Source organism: Lagopus muta, chromosome 1 (genome assembly GCF_023343835.1).
Source record: "Lagopus muta isolate bLagMut1 chromosome 1, bLagMut1 primary, whole genome shotgun sequence".
Classification (NCBI taxonomy): domain Eukaryota; kingdom Metazoa; phylum Chordata; class Aves; order Galliformes; family Phasianidae; genus Lagopus; species Lagopus muta.
Window position 1 is genome coordinate 22234568 of NC_064433.1, and position 27774 is coordinate 22262341.

Here is a 27774-nt window from a genome sequence, read left to right on the forward strand (position 1 = left end):
TCCAAAATGGCCTTGAGTGCCTACAGGGATGGGACATCCACCACCTCCTGGGCAACCTGCTGCAGTGCCTCACCACCCTGACTGTAAAAGGCTTTTTCCTTAGATTTAAATTCGAGCAGCCTTTGAAAAGATGCCAGATCCCTCTGGATAAGCATAGCTTTTGTAATAAAGTTTGTCAGCTTCATGGCTGGTCAGTGCACTGTGGGGACTCACTGGAGTACAGCTAGGTTAGTTCTGCTCAATAACGGCCTGAAGATTATTTCACTGGCATATTTTTTGTACTAAAAAATTTAGCTGAAATCTGCCATTCCTGAGGTAGGCTTGCTGTGGACATTAATTCTCATTTCCCAAGTATTTTCTTCAAAGCATGTGTCTTGACCTGATACTGCTTTTCTGCAGTATTGGTTTGTGTTCTTCACACCCTGCAGTTCTGTTTAATCTGTAACTAGAAATAGAAGGTGGCATGAAAGTACATGATTTGAATTTTAAGCTTCCATCAGGTACAAAGGGTTTGTTTTGGTACCAAGAGACTGGCTTTCTGTGCACATAAATCTCAGGTGTGAAATATGGAGCTGGCGATGGATTTTCCCAGAACTGCAGAAGTTTTCCACCTGCTTTGTTCCACGTGATGGCTGTCTCTCAGACTCATTAACTTCAGCGTAGACCCTGATCTCAGCATGATAGATCCTCAGTTTGAGAAGGTGCTGCTGATTTCCAGAGGCTGGTGCTAGTGTTCGAGTGGGAGGGAAGCAGGCTCCTGCTTTTAGTGAGAAGGGGAGCCCATACTTACAGCTTTGTTCTCAGAAAGAGTATGAAATATAGACATGCAGAATATAAGAACTAGAGGCTACTTGACACCTGCTATAGAAGTTGCCGGATGAGCACTGAGTGAGAGAAGGGTGTTGTCAACTGTGTTTCACATCTCCTTTCAAGGTGTTTAAGATGTGCTTAACCAACAGGAGGTAGTTCTTGTCTAATACTGACATTGACTTGTCTGACATTGCTCTCTTCTTCTGAAAAATAAAGTAAATCCATTTGTGAGCACCAAGAGATGACTTTCCTTGTTAAGGGATGTTTTTCTTGCTCCCTGCTGACTGTCTTTAAATAAAAAAGTAAAACTTCAGTCTTTGTTCCACAGAAACTGGAGGCTGGCTAGTGAAGCACAGTTTTCTGTTAACACACACACAAAAAAAAAGGGGGAAATGTGCTGGACAGGAAAGGAAAAGATGTTATTTAGATCTGAGTTTGACAGAACATGAGCTTCAACGGTCACAGTCTGTGTCTGTGATTGTACATATCTCAGCATCCAAGGAACAGTGAATTTAACTGCTAGAAATGATCACGCTTTGTCTATGGGCTAGAGACATAGGAATCAGGAAAAGTTCAGAAATTAATCAAGTGTCTTTGAAATGTGTGTCTCAGTGATCTGGATGCTTCAGAAATTGTGTACATGTATACAGAAGGCAGAAAGGATAGAAATGTTTGCATTGTACATACAACAGATGAGGAAGCACGAAGATGCAGAGTTTGGAGTAAATACTGAAGTATCAGGCTGGTGGCTGATGAAACAGGGATCTGACACCACTTTTCCTTGTTCGGTATTTCGTGTATGAAGATGTTCAAACCCAGTAATTCAAAGTGACAGCCATTGTGCTTGCTTAGCACACATGTGAACACAATGTGAGAACAGCAGGTGGTGTTTGATTAGTGGCACTTTTTGAATATAAGAATATTTCAATCTCCTTGCTCTGAGTATTCAATTAAAAGCAAACACCGTCTCCCAACTGACTTGTCAGAGCCAGCTGCAGCCAGCAATAATCAGCTTTGCAGCATTATTTTTTTTCGTTGGTGCTGTTCCTCTTGAATTGATTTGAAGACATTATGAAATAGCACCCATACTTGCATGACTGCCTGGTTTCTGAACACTGACTACACTGGGCATTTTGTCTACCTTCTGTGCTGTGTCTGAATAGCCTCGGGATAGAGGTGATATACTGCGAATACATTAATTTAAAGCCTGCCATCATGGGAACATGTTTCTCTATCGCTTTTACAAATGACTGAGGTTTCATAAGTTTTCTTTAAGTTTGGAAAATGGCAATAGATTACTCCCCCCACTACTTTTTCTAGTACTGCATTATGTCTGGCTCCATGCAGTTGTTCTTGTGCTAATAGTGGCTTTCATGGAATCACAGAATCATTTGAGTTGCAAGAGACCTTTAAAGGTCATCTAGTCCATCTTCCATCTCCTCTTATATGGGAATTGCTAGGTCACAGCCTGAACCATGGTTGAACACCAGGTGAAAGAGCATGGCTAACACAAGGAGCTCAAGTGCAAGCAGTGCACCTGAGGGATGAAAAAGGATGGACCTGGGGTCCACCCCTCCTTATCCTGATCCTCAGGGCTAGCAGCTGAGGGAGCAAACTCTCTTCAGAAGTGGTGTTCTTTTCAAGACATTGGTAGACTTTGGGAAGGCTGAGCTATTTTCTATATTGCTTTCTAAACTAAATCTTCCTGAATGTATTTATAAGCATGTATCTGTCCTAGTAGAAGGTGTTATTGTCTCTTTTTGTTGTTCCGTCCTCCTGCAATGAACAGGAATGCCTACAGCTAGATCAGGGAGCACAGAGCATAGCTCAGCCCAACCTTGAATGACTCCAGGGATGGGGCTTGCACCACGTCTCTGAGCAACCTGTCCCCCTGCCTCATTACCCTTATAAAAAGCTTCTTCTTTATGTCTAATCTAAATCTTTCTTCTTCTACTTTGAAACTATTTACCTTTGTCCCATCACAACACACACTCCTAAATAGTCTGTTCACTTCCTTCTTTCTTCCCCCTTTAGGTACTGGCAGGCTGCTCGCAGGCTGAACAGACCCAGCTCTTGCAGCCTGGCCTCATAGAGGAACTATCCCTTGAATGGCTTTTTTCAGTAGCTCCCTGAGACTGCAGTTTGTCAGATTCTTAAGCTTTTTTCTTCATTCAGACATGCTCTCTATTAGTTTTGGGGAATGGGTTGTTTGGGAAGGACTTTAAGACAACTAACATCTGTTCATGTGAGCATTCAGATGGCACCAGTCAGTATCTGTTGAGTGCATAAATTGAAAAGTCTTCCAAGTTCTTTCTCAATGCCAGTATTTCGATGGCTCTTTTGCTATACACCTGTTCTGGTTTTATTTTTCTTTCTTTTTAACCACCTGTTACCTGAAGCATTATCTGAGCACTTCTGCTGTAATACAATTGTAGCTGAAAAGCAAGAGGTCACTCAGTAGATGAGATCCTGGAGGTGGCATAAGATCCCTGCATACACCACGTACCCTTGGTGATTGAGCTGTCATTAACCTTTAATTTTCAAGGAGAGTCACTTTTAAGAGAGCCAACTCCTCTTTCCATCTCTGTGTTGGGCCTTTCCTGGATTATATTTGCTTGTTGTGGCAGTGAGTGACAGCTTGGCACTCAGAAGCATAAAGAACCTGAACAGAATGCTGTGTTTGATACCCTGCTGCTGGGATGCTCTGAGAAGCTTCAGTTCTTTCCACACAGACAGCAGCATCTTTGCTGACATCAACCTGTATGTGGGCAAGTATCTCATGTAGCTCAGAACAGCTCGACTTTAAGTCGTGAGGGAAGGGGACTTGAGGAGAGTCAGCAGACTGTCAAAAGCAGAGAAGTGTCCCCTGTGCAAGGGTAGGGTCAGAGCTGCACTCTGTATGGTGTCTAAATGGCTATTAGTGATCTATTCCCTGCCCCAAACCAGCTTTGTTAATTTTTGGCCTGCAGTACCACTTTCAAATTGGCAAAAATCAGAGTGTGTTTAACAAAGAAACTTTCCTGTTATCTTTGCTCAGACAGTGACTGGCAGCGCCAAATAATATTGATTATTTCATAACATAAAATTTGCCTGTCCTCCCTGCTCCCACTGCCATCAGTTATCTTTTCAAATCACCACGTTTTAAATCACAAAAGAAAAAGCCTTGCATAGAATCCATTATCAGTCCTATTGCATGATGGAAGGAGCTTCAACAAATAAAATTGGGGGAGAAGATCATGGCATTGTGGGTATTTATTTTTTTACATTGTTTTAAATAAGCTTGAATTGATGCAGAAGAAAAGTCTGGCTTGTTTTGAAAAGGCTTTTCCTGGACTGCACCTTTATTTTCTTTAATGCTGTGTAGTTTGAACTGCGTTGAAGGGGAGAGCAGTATTTTCTTGGTTCTTGTAATAGCATGTCAACTGTCACCTACCTGTCAGCCAGGGCATTAAGGAGCAGCTGCAACTCTTCACTTGCATCTTTTTTTGCCTGTGATGGGGAGCCAAAGCTCAGCATAGTCTGCTCAGACTTGCTGCAGTTCACAAGGCCTTATGCCCAAGCATGTTTCTGTTTGTGCTCTAGACCACCCAGACTTGTAAAATCTTTCTCAGGTTTTTCAGTGCTTGGTCAGAACAGCAGGTAACTGCAGCACTTGTGTGCAGCTTCTGAATACCAGAGAGCAAGAGTGGGTTGGAGAAGCCGGAAAGCCAGAAGACAAATTGACTGAGTGAGAATTCAGTTGTGAGCGTGGGATGGAGGAAATAGAGAAATTATTTTGACTCTCTTGATTTCTTTCAAGTGTGCTTCCAGCCTGCTGCTCGGCTTGTCTCTGAGCTTGGGTCCCCTCTAGAGGCTGCATTATGTTCTGGCAGTATAACAGCTGTGGCCAGGGATGGTTACCTTGAGAGCTTCATCCTAACCATGGAAATACTGATGTTTCTGTGTAGCGCTTCTGACTGTGAATGTTCTGCAAGTTTGTCTGCTCTGAGAAAGCAAGACCACCACAAGTTCAGTCTGTTCTATCTTCCAGGGCATTTTGAACAGCTAGCCTGTTCCCTGAAATCTTTTTTTTTTAAAGGAGAAGGTGATCAATTTACCAAAGATAGATGAGAGTTAGGAGTTCCTCAGCTGGATTGACTGTTGGCTTAGGTGAACATCAAATGGCTCCTTTTATTGTCATCCAGCTGGGACTTACACAGCTGAATCACAATAAATGTTGATCGGTGAAGTCAAGAAGAGATATTAGCTCAATATCTTCCCGGTGCAGCTGAGAAGTGCTGTGTCAATCATTTACAATCCAGAAGCAATGTTTTGAGAACTTCACCTTGCACAAATATGCAGGTGTGCTGCTCTATAATATTGAAGATTTATGTATTTATTTTTCATTTGAATGAGGAGACACATAAAGAGGATACGGACTTGCTGCTTTTTCAGTACCAAACTGTAGCTGAGTACCCTTAATGATCATGAGAAGATTGAATTTACTGATTTACCTCAACCTGTGTTAATTTGGTTTCAATCAGCTGAAACAATGCAATGTACAGCAGCTGTGCTTGGTATGTAGTACTCACATATAATGTGCCATTCATTACCTAATGCAGATTATTCATTAGGTTACTTATTGTAAACAAGTGTTATTATGCACATATATTTAGTATGTTTATGATGTATACAATTCATAGTTTGCTGCTGAGTAATCTACTGTGATGATTTTCACAGATATAGGAACATTAAGGTAACAGAGCATAAAATAAAAAATGATTTAGAAATATATGATGTAGAAATAATTCTACAAGCATTTTAGAAGTACCAGGTGTAGTGAAAAAATATTCTATAGGTGAGTACGTATATTTTCTAGACAATAAAGAGTCGGCACAATTTTATTTAAGTATGTACCTACAACTGCACCTGTAAATTTGTGATCTGTTAAACAGTGTTGAAAAAGAAATCTGAGACAAGTAGCCTAGGAAGCTTCTGGGCTGTGGAGATGATACTGCATCGCAGTGTGTCACTGTGGGGAAGTGCCTTAGATCCAAATTTCAGTGGTTTTTTTCCATCAAGAAAAATCTGCTCAGTGCTTTGGTTTCAGCTTGTGTCACCTGATGATCCAACGCACATTGGTTAGGTGTGCCCTTGCAGGCTTAAGGTTATTTTGAAGATAATTAATGCCTGCAGAATGCTGCACGTGTGTATATGTGCACTTGTGCATAATGACAAAAGCGTTTGAAGTTCTTGAAATACAGTCTGTATATTCCAGTCTTTTTAGTTCTTGTACTTTGCCATTCTTTCTTTTAAATACTGAGACAGACACAACACAGCACATGTCCAAGTACTCTGCCAGATACTTATTCATTGCAAGAGGTTTGAAAACAAAGCTCAAGAATACTTATTTAAAAAAAAAATCAGAAAAGAAATTGTCAGTCCTGAAGTTATGAATTAATTATACACTTGTCAGCTTATATTTTCTTCAGCATTGTCAAAAATCAAGAAATTGACAGGAGAAAGATGTGGTTTGAGATGCATGAGCGGTAATAAGCTGTTAGAGGACAGTGACTGCAATCTGTAGAGAAGAAAAGAAAATCATAACATCACCTATGGACCTCTATGAATGCCGAGAGATTAAATGCAAGGAATGAGGAATAATTCTGTTTATATAGTATTGCATTTAAAGAGATAGACAAACTAGAAGTTGTTTCTATTTGAGATTTCAGAACTCCAGAGTTGCTATACTTCAATGCTTTTCAAGGGAAAGCTTTTGCTCAGGAGGAAAATGAACATACTTCTTGGAAAAGAGGGAGTAAGCACTGTTATAAATAGTGCTTGCTATGCAATTGTGAAGAGGCAAAACAAATTACCCTTCTGATTTGTGACAACTGGAATATGCAGCTTTTTCTGCTATCTCTTTAACAGGCACAGAACTCAATCATTCTGAGAGGTTACTTTTCCTGATGATGTTACAGAGGTTGCACACGTCGTTAGGGCTGATGCATTGCACTTCTCTGCTTTGCTAGCACTCCTGATACTAGTGGGATACAGGAACGTGCTTCTGCAAAATACTGACGTGGGGAGCTGAAGTCCTTCAGTTTACATTATCCTGCATGTGAATAAATCTGTTGTAAAATTTTTGGCTTAGTAATATCCACTGGATTTATGTTTGCTTGAGGATTCTTACCCAAGTCTTTGATTTAGCTTTCCCTGAAACAGAGAGGGGAATATATTGTGTTTTATACATGTGACACAATATGCAACTATCTATAAGAAATTAATTTGGTGATTAACTTTATGATTAGTTTTAGTTACCAAGAAATAAAAGATGGGAAGATACTGCTTGTAAGAGTAACGATAGTTCAGAATTCACTGACTATTGCGAAACTCTCCCAAGGAGGATGTTTGGATGGTTTTAGAGTCTAAATTGATTAAAAAGTAATGTTAATAATAAAATTTCCCTTCATCCTTATTTCAGCAGCATTTAACTATGTGACTGTGGTTATGAACTTAATTAAGTGGTAATATTTAATTGTGCTAGATATCAAAAGCTGAAAGTTCTGGATGGCAGATAAATATTTGACTGTGACTGATAGTGGTCTAAAAATAATGTTTAATTACTAAAATTATCAATTAAGTCATTTAAACATTTTAGTTAAGTATTTAAAATTCATGTTTATGGTGTTGCTTTTTTTAATGTCCATCTGTATCAATTTAACAAAATGTTTGTGTTGCATATTGATGTGAACTGAACACAGTATCTTGTATATATTACATTCCATTTGCAGCAGAGCTTTGGAATTAATTTCTGATTTTTACTACAGCTGGCTTTTGTTAATGCTACTGATCGTAACTGAAGTTAGTAAGAAGCAGCATGTTGTGGTCATATTCACTCCAGCAGTGTCTCTCACTGCTGTTGCATAGAGTTATGTAGCATGTTGTTTCAGAGGCATGTTTCCATGGGCACCGAGTAATGTGGAAGATTGGGCTCTTGCTTAACTGTACAGAGTGGTGAGAGGCTGCCCAGATTGGCTGTGGATGCTCGATTCCTTGAGCTGTTCAAGACCAAGTTGGATGAGGCCCTGGACAGCCTGATTGAGTACCAGAACCTGTTGTTCTTTGTTTAAAACTGTTAATTCAGAATGATCTCATGGAAGAAATTTGTTTCAATTCATAATATGAAAATTTCCAATTGTAATAATCATTCATCTAATTCATTTAATAATCATTCATCATGATAGGAATGTGTCAAATATTTTATTTAAATTATGAAACTTTTTTTTAAGTTGCCTTTCAGAGTGGAGGAGATCTAACAAGAATCTGAACTGCTTGGAAGTTTCCATTAAAGATAAGCAGACTTCTTAATCAGCTCAGCATTTATTTTATTACTTGCAGGTAGTGCTGTATCCGACATCCAACAGCTCCAAGTCCCCTGATTTGCACAAAATGATCGTCCCCAAAAACAGCCAGGACAGTGACTTGAAAATCAAATTGGCAGTGAGAATGGATAAACCACCTCACATGAAGCACTGTGGGTAAGTGGCTGTTTTCTGCCAGGTTGCATTCTGGTTTTTTTGCCTCATTGTGCCTATGCTTAACCATATGTAGCAACAACATAAAGTGTGTAAAAACAATGTAAGTGTGTACAACAGCTGTTAGTGTGACATTGTGTTGCTTTATGTGTAAAGTTTATAATAGTCAGGAATAGCATCCAGTTCAGTGAGATGTAAGGAGAGTTATTGAGCTGACTGACACACAGAGCTAAAAACACTGTCAATTACAAACTGATTTTAAATATTACAGTTTATAACACTTCAGAAAAGCCAAAGTTGTTATTTAAGAAATCAAAATTTTTCCATTAAAATAAGATTAATCATATATTCCATGTAGGGGTATTTGCAATGCTGTCATCTCCCATTTTCTTCTTATGTCTGCTCTCCTGTCTTTCTCCTGAATTGTTGTGAATGTACCAGTTTAAGGATGTTTTCCTGCCTAGCTCCAAAACTAAATGCAATAGATTATTTGTAAAAACATCTCTAGAGGAAATTGCTACCACCATTCCTCATCCTGGCTGCAAAAGCAGGTGAAGTTGCCTGCAGTAAGCAAGGCTGTGTCTCGTGCCATAAAGCAATCACCGTTGCTTTCTGTTCTTCTAAATTATAATTTAAGTAGATGTCAGTATGGAGCCAGAGGGGATTACAGAATCACAGAATGTCTTGTGCTGGAAGGGGCCCTAAAGTTCACCTAGTTCAACCACCCTGCCACAGGCAGGTTGTCACAAAGCAGCTCAGGCTGCCCAGGACTCATCCATCCTGGCCTTGAATGTCTGCAGGGATGGGGCATCCACAGCTTCTCTGAGCAACCGACTGAAGCAATGAGTGCTGCTGAAGTGACGTAGTGTTGCTGTGTTCATCAGCAGCCTGTCAAACAGCATACACAGTGCTTGGATACAGGGATTGATTCCAGGCTCTAATGCCTTTATATCCTTCTACCCATCTGCAATGTATCAGATATCTTCACAGAGTGTTTTAACAGGCAACTGGATAATTTGAGATTGGTTCGCCAAGGAAATTGATTAACCCTTGTTTAATTTAAAAGCTTACATATTCGACTGAAATTAATAGAGGAACAATAACTAAAATTAGTAAAGCAGTAACATCAAACAAAGCACTACTTCGACAGTATGAGTAACAAATAATACACAAATCACAAATAATACAAATCAGATGCATTTAACCTGCACGTAACCTGGCATGGTGGTGTGCTCCACTCTACAGCTACTTCAGAGAGGTTATGCTGCCATGCGCCTCTCCCACAGGTGACTGTGGGGAGTTCCTGCATTTGATCAGGCCACTGATAATGCTGGAGTCGTGCTGCCCACAGACCAAATTAAGGCATAACACGCAGTCTTTTGGACTTGGGCCTAGCAACAAGGGCAGAGCTCCAGTGCTGCTTCTGGTTGTGCTCCAGGTTTCTCCACAGAAATTGTGGAGACCCAATTCCACAGAGATTGTGACCCAGCTGGGGGACTGTTCTGTTCTCCAGAGGGTTTTCCTCACCACCCAGTTTGCTTTTCCATACTAGTTTATATCTCTAGTCCTCTTGTCTGAGAATTACAAGGGTTCCCCAGTCAAATATTATTTTTAAGGATTTAACTCAATCATCATCCTTTTCATCTGCTATTTCTAGTTACTGCCTTATGTTGTCTTTGAACACTAGTCTCTGGCACAGTTTCTTACCTCTTCATTTTACTATAGTGTCACTGTTTTCATTATTCTCCAGACAAAAAATTGATTTTTACTTTTTCATCTAGCAAAGTCAGAGCACCAAGGGAGGCCTGTATGGACTGCTCCACTGTAAGCATCCATGAAATGAAATAAAATGTTGATGATGTCTCTATTGGCCATTGAAAGAGTTAATGAAATACTGATAGCGCTGAAATACTGATGAAAGCATTGGAGTTTCAGTGGGAGTGGAGGGAACGGAAGTCAGAAACCCTCAACATTAGGAAAAGCAGACACTCAGGCACTCTCACAGCCTTTGCTTGACTTCCTGTGTGAGTAAAAGTATGTTTGCTGTATTTTTGAAAGGGATTACTGTCAGATTATCACACAAATTAAATCTGTTCAGTTCAGAACTGATGCAGCATTATATGAGAAACACTCATTTATGCAGAAGCTGGAAAACGTGCAATGAATGAAGGACAGCATTACAGGACACAAAGAAATGTGTTATGCTGAAGGTAGCTGAGAGATGCTGGGAAGAGCCTGCCTCCTTTTCCACCTGTAGTAGCTGGTGGTATGCACCTAATTTCCTGTGCTCAGTTTGGTAAGCTGGAATCTCACTTCACAGAGGTGCGTAACATACACAGAATAGCTGAAACCAGTAGAAATAAGGCTGTAAATATACATACAGATAAAATTTTTGGTGATGTATTTTGATTGAAGTGAGAATAATAGTGCTTACTTGAGAGAAGACTAGGGAAGGAATGGGTAGGGAGGGTTCATGCACACTGCTAGCCAGCTCATGCTCAGGGGAGAAGCAGGATGGCAGCCACTGTGCTCACCTGGGAGCAGAACTTGCGCTCTGCCAGGGGTGTTATTGCTCTGCAGCCCCCTGCTGAACCTGCATGAGGCAGAAAAGTAAATAGCTCCATTTTCTCTCTCAATCAGCATGTGCATAACAGGCAGGGAAACAGGCCATGGGAGAAAATAAATTCTTGAAGCGCTGGATTGCAAGCCTGCTATAACCCTGAATAGTGAAAAGGGCTGGGAGTTCGTTTTGTTTCATTTCGCATTGGTATGTAGTCACATATTTATGCATGGATTCATAGCGTACTAAAAGGGGGAAAGCAAAAGGATGTGCTTTGCAGTACTTTCGCAGTTTCGTTGTGTCAGAGTTCTATTTTACAGCCATAATAACAGGCTTTTAATGCCATTAGTATGGTTACCCTCCACGAGTTCCAATTTTGTCAGAGCCGTCTCATGCTTTATCTTTGCCCAGTCTTTGAACCAGGTAACTTTTATTACCCGTGTAGAGCTGAGTTTACAAGCAAACAAAGAAGGTTCATCACTGTCTAATCTGTTGCTGTTAAACAACAGTGTTTCAGCTGGGAACCTCAAAATTTATTCAAAATTGAATTAAAATCTTACCACACAGCCAGTTGCAGAAAGAGGGATTTTGTTAAACTAATTTTATTAAACTAAGGATTAAAAAATTGGTAATGAGCCCTCTTTGTCAGATACAATAGCTATGCTCAAGTATTTCAGATTCCTCAATGTCAATTAAGTCCACAAACCCATGCTAATTATGGGTTTATGGTTTTGTTTCCTTGGGAAATGTTTCTCCTATTTAAACTGAATTTAGTTATTGACAGGGGAGACATGCTGAAAGTCCTCAAAACCCATCTTGTTTCTATTCTTCAAGAATATTTATTTTCACAAATTATGCTGTCTTGTAGTTAAATTGAGATTTTTAAATTCACAGATTATATTCTGTGGCTGCAGTGCCTTACAAACATGTTCCCTCTCTAAATATCTAAATTCATAAAAACTGATTATATTTCAAATAAAATTATAGACTTGGGATTTTTTCAGTACAAGCCAAAACCTTCTTAAGAGCAAGAAATAAAGGCTACTTGTATGCATCTTACTGCATAGTATTACTATTTATTTCTGATTTTTTCTTTCAAATTTTTGCATGCAGGGCTCAAATAGTGTGGAAAAAAAAGTGAACCATAACAATGCTTTTCTATTTAAACCCTGAGAATAGAGAAGAGAAGGTAGCATGCACAGCTAGAATATTCTGGGTAATGACAAGGTAAATGTTGCTCATTAATTAGAAATTACAGAACAGGTTTGAGTATGGGCAATTTGTGATACTTCAGATTCCTTTCTCATCATTCATAATGTATTCTCATAGAATACAGTAACCTTTCTCAGGTTCAAAATGCAGACTATATTCAAGAGACATTTTTTTTATCTTCTCATTATACAACAATACAAACATTTCTATCCATGTCTTCCACTGCAGTCTGAAATCTAAAACAAATCATCAAAGGAAATAAAAGATGTGGTCTGAAACTTTGCTATATAAAATGCTAAAAGCCCATTTATTCCTGTTAAGCTGCAATAGAAGTGCTAGGGAGCATTTGCTTCAGGAAGACTCGCTTGGCTCTCCTTAACTCATAATTAGGGTTGAAAACCCAGGGAAGACAGGTTAACCCACTCAAGATGTGTGTTACTGCAAATACATTCTTCTAATCCATTTTCTTATAAAGTACCTTTGCATATCTGTGTGCATATAAAGTAAGTGTTACTTTTCAAAGTGTATCGTGTCAGTTGAGCTGTCCGTTAGCATAGCCTAGTGGTTACTGAGGGGTATTTGCTTTCAAACTAGAAATGTAAGATGGATACTGATATTTTATCGTATATCTTTTTTTTTTTTTTAGTCATGTTTAATAATCATATCTGAAAGAGTGAAATAAAAAATAGTTTTAAATGAAATTCTTACCAATTGAGCAGCCTATACAAGACAATATTACGAAGTAATATCATTTGCTTTTGACTTTCAAAGTAAAATGTGTAAGCACTGCTCTTGTCTAGAACATCTTCTAAGATAAAATGGCAAAATTTGTCCCTGTGAGTTCTGCTTTATGTTGTGACAAGTTGCATTTAGAATTGTTCATAGAATCGCAGAGTGGCTGAAGTGGGAAGGGACCTCTGGGTCCATCTGGCCCAACCCCTGTTCCAGTAGGGGCACCCAGAGCTGGGTGTCCTGGTCCACGTTCAGGCAGCTTCTGAAGATTTGCACAGCCTCTCTGTGTAGCCTGTGCATGGTCACCCACACAGGGAAGAACTGCTTCCTGATATTCATATGGAGCCTCCTGTGTGACAGCTTGTGCCCATTGACTCTTGTCTTGGCACTGAGCACTACTGAAAAGTGCCTCACTCTGGTCCCTTTGCACCCTTCCTTTAGGAACTTGTGCATATTGATGAGATTCTCCTGAACCTTCTCCAGGCTGAACAGGCCCAGCTCTCTCTGCCTCCCCTCTTAAGGGATGCTTCAGACCCTTTACCAGCTTCATGGCCCTTCGTTGGACTCTCCAGTAACTCTGTGTCACTCCTGTGTTGGGGGGGTCAGAACTGAGCACTGCATCCAGGCAAGGCCTCACCAGCACTGAGCAGAAGGGAAGAATCACCTCCCTTGACCTGTTGGTGATATTTTGCTTAATGCAACCTAGGGCATCATTGGCCTTCTTTGTTGCAGGGTCACATTGCTGGCTCACATTCAGCCCGGTGTCCACCAGAACTTCCAGCTCCTTTTCTGCCAAGCTGCCTTCCAACTGGTCTGGTTCCAGCACATCCTGGTGCCTGCAGTTGTTCCTCTCAAGGACCAGGAATTTGCACTTCTCCTTGTGGCTATATTTTGATTACAAACAAGAAGTTAATGAAATTTTTGTTTGTAATATACATTCTGTGAGCAATTAATTATGACTACCTGTGTGCTCAGATTTTCTTCTCCTCTCTTTTCAGCAAAGCAATTATTTTGTCAACTTTTTTTGAACTTATACTCTCTTATTTTTGAAATTATTTTTCTCTCAAAATTTTAGTGGTAGCAAGAGTTTATTTAGAGAATATAAGGATTGCCATCAACTTAAAAAAAAAAAAAAAAAGTTATAAGTTTTTTGCCTTTTGCACCTGAAGGTGACTGAAATATTCTTTCTTAGGAGAGCATATACAATTAGTAAATATAGCTCCTGGTTCTTGTACGACTAAAGTCACACATTTCTCCTGCTTGTAGTGTTAGATCTAAAGGATATCTGCTAAATTATGGTCAAGGATAACAGTCTTCCAAGATGCAAAATTAGAGAATAAGGAATCCTCCTATTTTATAACACTTTTCTCTTACTGATAAAAGAGTCCACTGGAGTGGAAGATAGGTATCATTATCCCTGTTTTAAAGATGAGTAAAATGAAGCACAGGACTGCAAAGCAATCCCCCCCAGTCACAGGTAGTTCAGTGACAGGACTGATAGCATTAGGGTCTGCTGGCTCCTCTGTTGTCACACAGTTACGCAGTTGTAGTCACCAGGACAAACTGCTCTCATAGCTACTAGCAAGCTCATAAGTCAGCTAAGGAGAGCTGCACGGACACTGGAGTTATCCAGAATGATGATACTGCCAGCTCGTATGCACTGGTTGGGCAAACTCTGACAAAGTCTGGGCTACTTCTACAGATAAGGGTGTCATACTTCTCATAGCATGTGCTGCATGGTCTCTGCTGCAAATAGGCCTTTGTGTTGCATATAGTGAATTTATGTCTGCTTTCAGACCTTCCTCTGTGCACAGACATATAGCAGAATAATTCTAAATATTTTTCTTTACCTTTGTGGAAATAATTAGATGGAGACTGACCTACAGCTAAGCTAACATGTTAGGTTAAGTTAGAAGCAGTAGGTGTAAAGTTCCTTCAAAGAGAAGAAAACTTTTGGGAAACTTTTCATATGGAACATCTAAAAAACTTCTTCCTAATATTTTTTATGTATGATGTGTATCATAGATATATTCTATTGCTGTTGGTTTCCATTAGTTAAAAACATTAACTTTCTACTTTAATTTACAGCAATTACCAAAAGTGCTTTTCTCATTAGCAAAGTTTGCAACATTTTTTCGTGCATCTGGTTGAAACCATAATGGAAGTCTGTTAGCACCATCTAGCTTTCTGTTTGCTGCTATTACACTTTTGCTTCCAGTTTGAAAGAGGGAAGCAGAGCTCTGACTTCAAGTGCTGCTACAGAGAGCGGGGCTCACGCCATCCTGTGGCAGAAGGCTTAGTTTTCAGTTTGTGAACATTAAGCCTGGGAAGGATAAGCAAAGTAACACGTGGGAACTGTTGAGCTTGTTTGAATTTTACAAGTCTTTACATCACATCAGATAATGTGGAATCCTTTTCTCACTATAGCAGCCCAAAGTATAAGTAGTTAGACTTTATCAGAGTACTCAGAGTTCTCTCAAAACAGCTGTATAGGGAGCAGTGCCTTGGTGGGATGGTTTCTGAAAACAAAGACTTTGGCTTTATGGGAAGAACAAACAAGAAAGGACACTGCTTGTGATATGGTACACTGCAGGTCTTCTCGCTGTATATTGCATTCAGAGCTATAGATTATGCATAGCTCCCTAAGTGGTTTTTAAAATCTAAGCCTGTTTATTTTACGTGGAACTTAGGCTACTTTGATAGATAGTAAAGCAATTTATCTACAGATAACCATGAGTTTCCAAGAGATGTCATCTTCACTTTTAGTGATATTTCTTTCTATTTATAAAAGCTAATCTTTATAGGTAGCATAGTGTCTGTGTATGAGCTCTGACGAAGACCTTGAAATTTGTGAGAATTTCAAGGAATCCCTGTGAGAATTTTTTGCCTATGCCGATGGTAGTTTACAGTTTCCAACATGGTAGTTACAGTCCTTCAACATATATGGACACTACCATTTGGGAGCAAAGATTCTTGATTTGTATTTCTTAACATCTGCAACTTTATGCTTTTTGTTCTGAGCATTTGCTTATGATAAGAACATTAGATCTATACGAAATATGAAGGGGTATATCAATTTTCATTACAATTTTGGTTACAATTTCTGCTAGAATCACTCCCTAATTAGTTTCAAATACATTTAGGAGTTAAATGTGTTCACAGATACTGACAGAAATTGCCCACTGACGCTTGCAGTGCCAAGTCTTCCAGTGTTGTGAGATGAGCTATAATCCATACACAAAGTGGAATTTAGGAAACTACCTCTGTGCCACTGCTGAAAAGGTAATTCCTCTGCCACTCATTCCTGACATGAGAGTAAAGGTTGATTGCCAGCAGAGAGCCTTGGTCTTCACCTGAATCTTGATTTCCTGACTGTAAAACCAAAAAAGCTCATTGCCTGTGGTTACGTCAGATTTTGGCTTGGGAAATCTCATTTTAACACGCTGAAACATTGCATGATGTACTTTATTTCTACCAGTCTGCTGCATGCGCCCATCACAAGCGTGTATGCAAGTCATCTGGCTCTAAACAAAATTTAGGCACTTTCTTTTAGCGATGATTTTATAGTGTGCACAGGCTTGTCCTGTCTCTCTCGTTGCTGGCAAATGGCATTGTGTGTTGTTTTAGTTTGTGGTTGGTGTCAAAGTTAGTGCCCTAGTTAATGTAAAAACCTCTTTCTCGTCTGCGTGTAATTCTTAGGAGTTTTTTATACACTAAGATGCCGACAGTAAAGAAGATGAACAAAAGCAGGCACGTTTAAGGGTTTTCTCTAGTAAAGGCACATCAAGCAAAAGGTATAGAGTTGTTTTTCCTTTATCTAAACAAGATATTGCAGGCCTTGTGACCATTTGAAGAGGTCATTATGGGGATTTAGTGGTGTTATTTTCTGCACCAAGATCACCAGCACCATCAGTTTTTGTATAAGGAGATGCATGTTTAAGAAGGCAGATATTAAAATGTGATTTCGGTACAAAATTGAAGTATGTCATTAAAGTATGTAAAAATGTCATTTAACAACTGGCACTACATATTTATGTGTGTAGAGCATGTTTCTTCTACTCAAGGAGTGATCTGCAGAAGAATCTGTCAGTAACTAAAAAGCATCCTGAGAACTGCAGAATAGTTTGTGAGATGTTAAATTCAGCAGTGCAAGATTATTTGCTGAATACTTCCAGTTGGAAAGGACTGGCATTGTTTACCTGTACTCTTTGCATTGCATGAATTTACCCAATTATTTTAGATGGACCTGAGCTTTTGACTAATATTTTGGAAGAGGAGATTGCCTTCCTTTTCAACAGTAATTTAGATGGTTGCTGACACTGGAGATCCAAGACCCAAACACGAATAACGTGTGTATCCCTTTCAAAAGGACAAGACTCATCTACCCCAGCACAGAGTAAAACCAAGTTTCAGGAACTTCTGGCATGTGCAATGACCAAACAAGGGAATAAAAGTAGTTAGTGAGCTCCACAGGTAATCATACCCTTTCTGTGAGCATACTGGTAATTAATGCAAGCTGTTGAAATTGGAGATATGGTCTGTATGCTTGGCTACTATAGTTAACAAAAGCATATGACTATTTGGATGACTTCTATCATGTTAAATAAAAAGTACAAAATGGTATTGTAAAATCTTGATGGGGAAAAAAACCAACTAAATCTACGCCAATCACGAGTTGTAGTTTTGCGCAACTTTCCTTTGAAGCATGATGTTTTTGTTGAGTTGAAGAGGTGGGGAAACGCTGGGAGGAAAGAAAGCATGAAAATGATTTAAAAAAAATGGTTGACCTAATCTTGTAGGCAGAAAAGGAAAGGCATGTTGCAGTGATGGCACCTATGATGGCCCATTGACCATCACATTCATGTCAGAATTAACGAACAATATGTGTAAACATTTAAGATAATAAGTAAGAAGTCTTAAAAATAGCTAGGTTGTTAGGGAGAATGGCTGTGGGTTGTTTTTATTTCTTTTGTTGCTTATTTGTTTCTTAAGCTCCTACAGGTCTGTTGGCTAATGTGCACACCCATTCTGCAAGATTCACAGGCAGGGACTATCAGAGCTAGTGCAATTTGTGTTAAATTCCATCTGTCTAAACAATTAATTACAGTAGAATGCAGTATTTGGGAGGGTAAAAAGAACTGACTAAACTTGGGACCTTAGATATCTCAGAGTCTGGTAATTCTTTAACATATCTTAGCAGAAAAAATACTTCAAACAAAAAATATCTTTCATTTAACTACTGTCTTCTGTTGTCACTACCAGTTCCCATGATACAGTTGCATTACAAGAAGAAGTAAGCTCTCTTCGAAAATTCTGGGTGTGTGTTCCCAGTCTGATGGTTGATAAAGAGGAAAATTAGCCCATGATGCAAACTTGAATATGCCCTGATATGAGAGAGATCTTTTTCGTATTTCTGGTGATCTTCAAAAGAACCAGCCAGCTAAAATAAAGGTCTTCAGGCCTGATAGCAACAGGGCAGCCTGCACCTCACTGTGCACAGGTTTTTACTTCTATTATCGGAATTCATTATCTTCTGCAACATCCAGCATGGGATATAAAAGGGGATTATTCCCCTTTTTTTTGGGGGGGAGAGGGGGAAATGAGAAATGCAATAATCAGAAAATAAAGCAGTGAGTTTACAGTTCAGCAGAAATATTGGTCAAATTTCTGTCCATAATTAATAAGCAATTTGAAGTTGGGGTCCAATAGCAGTGGTGGTAGATTTTTTTTCTTTAGTCAGAAGATGAAAAATGTTACATCACTATAATTATCTTCTGATTCTTGCTAAATTCTGACAAACTCATACTCAATTTTATTTTCTCAAGGCCATTTGTGCATGTTTGTACTAAAGTAGCAATTTCCTACATATCTTATGAGCAGCAGGATGGAATGGCTTGATTTTAATTTTACCACTGTATGAATGCTTTACCATTATCCTTCCAATGTGCCTCCTAGCAGTATTTTCTGTTATGCTATTTTGCACTGTGATAAATTCTCGTTTTTTATTGTGGTGAATGAATATCGGCATTTTGCCACAGAGAAAAAGTGCTCATGTGCCTTCATTTACATTATTTTAATATTGTATAATTCTAAAAAATCAATTGACTGCAATCAGTTTCTTCATAAAAATGAAAATTGAACTTCACGAAAAATGACACATTAAAGTTACATTAGTGATTGATTGGAAAATGATGATGGGTTAATGCAAAATTACTGTGGAAGGAAGAAGCAAAAGTGTTTATCCTACTGCTGGATCCTTGGAGAGCAGATTATAGCTATGAACCTGATTTTCAGTTCTTCCCACAGTAATTGCTTCTGAGCAGGCATGGGAAATCTTGAAGACCTTAATGATATGCCACTGCCACTTTAATTGCTAAGAGAAGCCAAAAGAATCCTAATTGCCAAGAGAAGCATTACTAATTAAGGTGTCATTCTTCATTCATTCCATAGTAATTAATCTGAAATATTTGTAAAAGCTGAGATACAAATTTAGATCCAAACTCACTTAGCTTAACCACAACATACTTTACGTGAAGAAGATTTATGGGTTAAGCAAGGTTAATAATAATAAAAGTAATAATAATAATACCCTGAAAGTATATTTCTTCTTTAATTTTTTTTTTTCTTGCAACTTTATAGAGCATAATGTAAAATAATTAAGAAGAGATTTAAGGACTTACATTTAAATAATAATTCTACAGTCTTTTAAAAATGACCATTAGAACTGTTTATATATGGTGTTTTTTTCTTATGTATTTCACTGGAAAGCTGGATGCTTCTGATAATATTAAGATTAATTTGTTCCAGCTCTCTGATGAGCAAAATGATCCAAGCTGAGTTGTGTGACCATTGGCTTTAGAAAGGTATGGAAAATTCTCATGATCAGTGTTAGTTGGAAGGAGCTTTTAAAGGTCATCTAGTACAATTCCTGCAGTGAATCCACAGCTAGACCAGGTTGCTCAGACCCACAGCAGCCTGACCTTGAATGTCTCCAGTCATGGGGCTTCCACCACATCTCTGGGCAACCCATTCCAGTGCCTCACCACTCTCACTGTATAAAACTTTTTCCTTATATCCAAACTAAATTTACACTCTTTTAGTTCAAAAGCATTTCTCCTTGTCCTATCACCACAGATTCTGCATGTGTGTCAGATCCTGCTTTGATTCAGTACTGCAAAATTCCTTTTCAACCTTTCAGAATAATTGATTGGAACATACTGGTTGTGTTGCCACTGATTCACTTTCTGCATACTGGATTTTTATACCATGTTCTCTCCTAAGTTTCTTTAAGGCTGTTATGTCTCAGGCTTTCTGGATCATAATCAGGGTCACAGAATCATAGGGGTTGGAAAGGATGACTGGAGATAACTGAGTCCAACCTCCTCCTGGAGGTTCCCTATAGGAAAGTGTCCAGGTGGGTTTTTATAAATGCCTGCCTGTTATTGAAAATGCTCTAATTACAGCTTCAGAAAACTGTCAATATGTGAAAACATTGTTTCCTTTATCTTCATTAAAAATGGAAGAGCTGGTGGCAGCTTAGAAGACCAAATGATGAAATAATATCTAACTGGAAATAGATCTTAAGTTCATGAAATTGAGGGTGAGAAATTTAGAAGCCGTAAAGCTGAATATGAATTGTTACTGTTTTTTGTTCTATGCCACTAAGCAATAACCTTTTTTTAAGTTTAATTTACAAATAAGTGTTTTTAATATATAAGGAAGAATAGATGGGTTGAAAATTCAGGTCAACATGGATTGAAGGTGGTATTAAAAAATAGATGCTATATTCTGTCAAAGTCCGTGCCATATTAGGTCCTCACATGGAAGATCACAATCTGAGCAGTTAGGTTACTACATGTACATGATGTGAAATATAGAAAGGTCAGTTTTTCTCTGGGCTTCATATGTCGTACTAATAGGAGAGCATAAAGTAGGATGCTTTTTTTTTTTTCTTTTTTGTACTTTACTATGATAATTTATGAATGTTAAAAATAAAAATAAAAACTTACCGTATCAGAGCTGTTCAAAAATTTGCAATGCAAAGTTCAGACTTGCGTGCACTCCCAGTAACTGCACTCTTAGTTGTTACTGTCCTGACTAGAATTTTCAGATTGGCTTCTTGAGCTTAAATTAACTTACGCTACTGGTTCACAGTTCCCACAGCTTTGGAAAAGCACCATTCAGATCAAATTCCCACTTTCAGATATGATTAAAACGCGAGGAAAAAATTGCTCAAAATATTGCTGACAATATCTTCAGAATAAAATAGTGCTTAAATATCCCTGCTTAATAATCTATACAAAATTATGTATGGTAGAACATATTATGTATTTGAGTATTTAGTTTGCATTGTAAGTATTAACTTTTCTGGTCATCAAAATTCCTTCTGAAAGTTGGCTGGAAACTTCCCTTACGTTCATGAGTCTGTAGTCACAAAGATGTAACTGGCTGTGGTGTTTGTAAAGTTATCCTGCAAAAATATTGTCTAAACAATATAAATATTTTCCCAGGCTGCAGTACCAAATATCATTGCAAATTATTGGAATAATGACCTCAGATTATTTTTATATGGCTTCATTCTGCTACAAATCAGCATGGCACGTGTCAGGTGAGAGATGCAGTTATCTATTAGCCTTTCTTATCCGGAGGTCTTATTTACTTCTTGGTGTCACACACTACTCTGTGACATAGAATTTAAGAGAGTTATTTCCACCTGACATGCATTGACATTACATATGGTCTGGCATGGCCGGGCATTGTTTCTCCACAGAGTGCAGTACGATTAACTGCAGGGGTTGGGGCACGCCACCTGCCTGTGTTATGTCCTTCTGTCACTTGCACTGTCCATCTGTTATTTGCATGAAGATAACATTCACCTAATTTTTGTCTTGTATTTGGGTTCATGATACTTAAAGGTAGACTTTTTAAAAGATCAATTTTAATGTGTTTATTTCTCTACTATAGTATAATTTCAGTGATTATGGAAGCACGGAGTTATAGGGATTGGCAGATACCTGTGGTCTAACACACTGCTAAAGCAGATTCCCTGCAGTAGTTTGCATAGGAAAGTGTCCAGGCTAATTTTGAATGTCTCCAGAGAAGGAGACTCCACAACCTCTCTGAGCAGCCTGTGCCAGTGCTCTGTCACACTGAAATAAATTCCTCACGTTTGTATTGAACTTCCTGTGTTGCAGTTTGTGCCCGCTAACCCTTGTTGTGCCACGGGGCACTGCTCAAAAGAACTTGGCCCCATTCCTTAGGTATTTATAAGCACTGGTAAGTTCTCCTCTCAGTCTTCTCCAGGCTGAACAGCCCCAGGTCTCTCAGCCTTTCCTCGTAAGGGGGGTTCTTCAAGTCCCCATCATGTTTGTGGCACTCTGCTGGACTCTCTCTAGAAATTCCTTGCCTTTCTTGAACCGAGGAGCAGTTTACTGAACTGAACACAGTACTCCAGGTGTGGCCTGAGTGGGGCAGAGCAGAGGTGGAAGATACTTTCTTTCAACCTTCAGGCCACCTTCTTTTGCAGTGCACCCCTGATACGGTATTGTGTTTGTTTCTGACCTAGTAACAGAGTGTCTACGGCACCACACTATCATTATTTTATCCAAATAATGTATTTATCACAGCTAGCTCCCTTGAAATAGTCCACAACCTATTAAACATCAGTAGATGCATCGGCAGTTCCACACTGTGCCATTTTGCCAGGGTCTCTGGGTCCATCTTGCAGTAGTTAGTACAGGAAAGCGTCCAGGCACAACTAGCCCACTCTGAGGCTTTTCCTTTCAATAATGAAGGAAAATGAAGTGAAAATGTCTGTATTCTGCAGTATTTCTGCACTGCAAAGAATCTTTTATTGTACTTACTGTCACAAACCTGTTTTAATATAATCTAATCCTAAATTATTTTTTTATCTGTTGAGTGATGCAGTACTGCTTTCTTTTTCATAATGTAAGGGATTTTTTTCCGCTTCATGCATAAGTGATGAAGAGAAGGTAAGTGAAAAATGTGTGTGAAGTGGTATGTGAAATCTTGTTTACGGCTTGCCTTTGGAGCAAGACCTGTCATTAAAGACCTGTCAGATTATTTTTTCATGCTGCTTTTATGGAGTAAACTGGGGACAAATCGGCAGGGGAAGTGTTCTGGTTGGTGTAGGTTTGACTTCCACTGCAAAGTCTCCACTGCAGTCAGAGCAACTTCTCTTCCTTTACCAGATGGAGAATTCCTCTGATAGCATTAGAAGACTGCCAGCCCAAAACTGCCATCTGCTTCTTTTCAAAGTTTATTCCAAAGATGTAAAGCTTTATGGTTCTGGTGAGGGAATTGAACAGAACCCTTAATACGAAACTCTGATAGTCCTTGTTCGCTAAATCAGTGGCTTAGAAATGAATGCCGTTACCAAGGGTTGATCCATTTGTGATTTTCTCTGAGACTTTACTTAAATTTTATATCATTTTAAGGTTAAAAAAAGAAGAAAAAGTGGACTGCCCCCATGCCATTGTCCAAGTAGAAGCAAATGCAATGAAGTTCATGCTAGTGCTGGCATGGAGAACTCTACTCAAGGATGTGTCAAGCTGCACACCTGAGGGCCAGTCTCTTCCAAAACTGGATGTTTGTGGCCTTCACCCGTTTCAGCTGCTTCTAAGTCTTGGCTTTGAAAAGCAAGCTAATTTACATTGCACTTAGAGTGAAGAATAATTCCTTTTAGGTTAAGGACAGTAGGCTGGTAACCAACAGTATATTGCAGGGTCATGAGATGTCATTTTAAGGATTTTTCTGTCAAGCCATTTAGAAAAAAATTCTGAATAAAGAATGCACTCAAATGAAGTTGGTCTTGTTCACTGCTATGAAGTTTGTTAGTATTAATATATTTACATTAGCTGAGAACATATGATTGAATAAGACATCTGAATATATTGAAGTTGATTTTATTTCATTCACTAATTACACACACTCAAAAAAAGAGGTATTGTAAGAGAGGAAGCAAAAATTGCATAAATGGTGCTTTACCATTACTAAAACAGAAAGTAACACTGATTCTTAGATTACTGTTTTGACTAAGTTAATAAAGTAATCATGTGTCATGTGGAATTTCATTACCATTATTGAATGTGAGTGTGCAATTTAGTCTCAAGTGCTGCATTCATTTTTAATTGAGCCGTATGTGTTCTACCTAATGGAAGGCTTGGGTTTTTTCGTTGCACACTGAATAAATTTTAATTGAACACCTGATTCCTGCCACCAACACATTAACATCTGGACACTATCTATCTTTTATGCATATAGGCACACTGACTATAACTCTGCAGAAAAGCAGATAATAGGAAAACAAAAAGACAATATTATGGAACATTTCCAGCCATCACTTTTTTTTTATATACATTGAGAAGCATTTAATTATCTTGTTTCATTTAATTAGCCCCACTACTTAAGTCAATTGTTTTTTATTGATGTGGCATGTTAGCATCTTCACTAATTGGAACAAAATAACACATGACTATACTAAATGTCTTGTGCAAAATACTTTCATACCATTTTTTCTTTCCCAATACTTTATTTATTTCAGTCTTTTCAATAATGCATAACATGTTGACATGCGATATCTTGATTTAAACTTTAGCACTTTTCACAGTTTTAACCTATGGTAAAGACAAAAATGTCTCTGAAAGAAAGGTGTTTTCTTAATAACATCGGATTTTTAAAGACAGCACAGCATGGCTCTTTGTAGATTTCAGAAATGTTAGTATTTCTTTAGAAAGAGAGGTATATTTATTTTGAACACTCCTTATCATTAGGACTTTAATTGTAATTTGTTTCAACATTTAGAAATTTAATTGTAGAAGAAAAACAGCTGTTTTGTGTCACTGCAGCTATTGTACTTCTGTGGTTTTGTTAGCTAATCTGTACCCATTTTTGAAATCTGTAATTTAATAACGCTGATAATTCTAACAGAGTATGAGTGAGTTCAAATTATATAAATGTTTTAGTATATAATGTTAATTTCCAGTGAAGTAGTAACAGAGCCTACTTTAAAAGAGCTGCTGTGGAAATGCGATTGATCAGAAATGATTTTTTTTTCCTCCGTGAGACAATTTCTTTTTAGAATAGTTTTAGATTCTTCTATTCAAAACCATTTTATTATGTTTTTAAAGGCATAATGCATTTTTGGAAAGCATAATCCCTCACAATGTATTTGATATCTATAGCAGAAATATATATATATATTATATATATATATATACTTTTACCAGTTTGGCACATTCTCATTTTTCCAAGTACCACGACTTTTGCAAATAATTTCCATCCCTTCGTAGTTGTTGGATAGTCTTTATAAGATCTGTGTTTAATTGTATTGACTGAGATGAAATAACGTGTCCTTACGCAGTGAATGTTCTCACCCTAATTTGAGAGTAAATTTAGTATTAATATGTATGACTCCGTGCTCCCATATATACCTGACTTGTGGAATAATAAGACATTGTACTTACTTAAAATGCCCATTTTGAAGCTCAAATACAAGTTTTACAGTCCTTGCCCCGAAATTTAATTTAACCTCTTGTTATGGTTTCACCCTTGCATTTTCCTTCCTGTTCAGGTCAGTCACAATGCAGGTAGCAGGGATCAAGGTGAAATAGATTTTCGTAGACAGGCGTTGCATCATGCATACCTTGACATCCACAGGAGGGCAGCATGGTTAAAATAAGGGAGAAGACAGGAATGTGATTCAGCTGCGTGAATCTCACTTTTGATTGTTTATGTTGTTCTGTGAAAGCTTTTATAATTTAGAGATGTGTGCATTTTCCTAGCCAATACAGAGAAAATAATTGCATGTTAATTGTAGAAATTGCCAGTTGTAGCTTCTTAGCAGCTGAGAGTGGAAGTATTTTTCTCTATGGGTAACATGGTCAGTTTTAGAAGAAACTTCAGGGTTTTTTTGTTTGTTTGTTTTTAATTTTTATATATCAACAGTGTTACAGTTGAAAATCACTTTTTGGGATTTTTGGGAGACAGTGTCTGGACAGAACAGTCCTGTGCAGCAGAAATAGGCTGACTGCAATAGATGGCTCACATACCTCCTCACAAGTGCTAAATTCTGTATTCTTCTAGTGTTACTCCCACAGGTCCAATTGTGAATCAGCTGCAGTTTAATAACTCTAGTGCATGGACAGTACATTTGAATACTTTTATTTAACACCAAGTTTGCATGAAGTGTCGATCTGCCTGGGGGTAGGAAGGCCCTACAGAGGGATCTGGGCAGGCTGGGCAGCTGACCTGAGGCCATTAGGACGTAGTTCAACAAGTCCAAGTGCCAGGTCCTGCACTTTGGCCACAGCAACCCCAAGCAACTCTACAGGCTTGGAGCAGAAAGCTGGAAGAATATGTAGAGGAAGTGGCCTGTGGGTATCGATGTTGAACACTCAGTTGAACATAAGCCAGCAGTGTGCCCAGGTGGCCAAGAAGGCCAATGGCATCCTGGTTTGTATCAGAAATAGTGTTGCCAGCAAGAGCAGGGAAGTGATCATCCCTCTGCACTCAGCACTAATGAGGCAGCACTTGGAGTACTGTATTCAGTTTTAGGCTCCTCACTGCAAGAAAGACATTGAGATCCTGGAGCATGTCCAGAGAAGGGCAGTGAAGCTGGTGAGGGGCCTGGAGCACAAGCTTGTAACAAGTTTTCTTGTACATTACTAGTTCTGGTCTTGCAAACACCCAGGACAAAGCCATTTTCAAGGTATTATTGGTACCATTTCAATATTTCTTTAGGGTTTTAGTTTTCTTCCTAGTTATCTCAATCCATTTTTAAAATACTGATTTCTATGAATGGATGCTAAAGTTTCTTAAAGGGGGGTTTATTTCTAGTTGTGCGTTTCTGTTGTTTCTTGGAATAACTCCTGCAGAATTCAGTTTTGGAATGTTTATGTGTGATATTTCTGAGGATAAACACCCAAATGTGATAATGGTCCTAGTGCGAATTGGTGTATCCTCGAGACAGCCCCTAAATGATACTCACAGGTGGCAGTTTCAGAGCAAACCGAAACATCTGCCTCTAGGTACATGTGGTTGAAATGTGGGATTCTGCTACTAGATGTAGATTTTGAAAGTTTAGATGAGTTGAGAAGACTGGGAATTGAAACAGAAATCCATTAGCAAGTGGTAAAATATGGAGACGCTGTTTCTAAGACAGAGAAACTGCTGAGGCGCTAATAGCATGAGGGTAGGAGAAAATTCTGGGGATATACAACTGCATGCTTGCATCCAGTTACTGCTTCCTTCTGCTCATCATTGGGAACAAGGTACAAGCTTAAATGTGCTTTAGGTAACCGTGTTTATATCTTTCACAGTTAAAATTTCTTAAAAAGAGCATAAACGATGTGGAATCAGAAGTTCTTTTGTTTCTTCGGCATCTTTAAAATTGTACAATTATGTGTTGCCTGTAAGAAAGTTTCTTAAAATGGAAGTTTTGAGAGAACTAATGGAGTCATGCTACAAAAGCATTCTTCCTTGTTCTCTCTCATGAATTGTCATCAAGAGGCAGTCAGGAGCATTAAAAGTACTTTTCTGACTCTTGTATTGCAAGGATCACCTACAGTGACCATTCTACACTGACAAGTTTTCCAGGGCAAAATATCTCGTATCAGAATGTTAGATTGGCCTTGTGATGTAGGAACAAATGTACATCTAATTCAGTATCTACTGTAGCCAGCAGCAGGTGATGGAAGTGTGTAAGAGTGTCCTCTCTCTCTTCTTTTCCATACTCCACCCACCTGCAGGGCAAGGACTCTGAGCCTGGTGTGCTTTCTTTGCATGAATTGAGTGCATTTCTCATTCACAAACCCTTCCAGGAATGCATTAAATGCACAATGAAATCTAACTAATTTGAGTTCATGGAAACAAGCCATAACTGTTGCTTTGCTTTGTAAAAGTGGAAATTAATGTCTGGCACTA

General features: G+C 38.6%; 1 protein-coding gene across 10 annotated transcripts in view; it reads left to right on the forward strand.

Moving 5' to 3' along the window:
- Window positions 1-27774, forward strand: part of CADPS2 (calcium dependent secretion activator 2) — a 303802-nt gene that overhangs the window by 149262 nt on the left and 126766 nt on the right. For all 10 annotated transcript variants that reach the window (XM_048934391.1, XM_048934396.1, XM_048934392.1 and 7 more), the window contains exon 8: window positions 8191-8330. In XM_048934391.1, the coding sequence (XP_048790348.1) occupies window positions 8191-8330 (140 nt within the window). The remainder of the gene's footprint in view (window positions 1-8190; window positions 8331-27774) is intronic.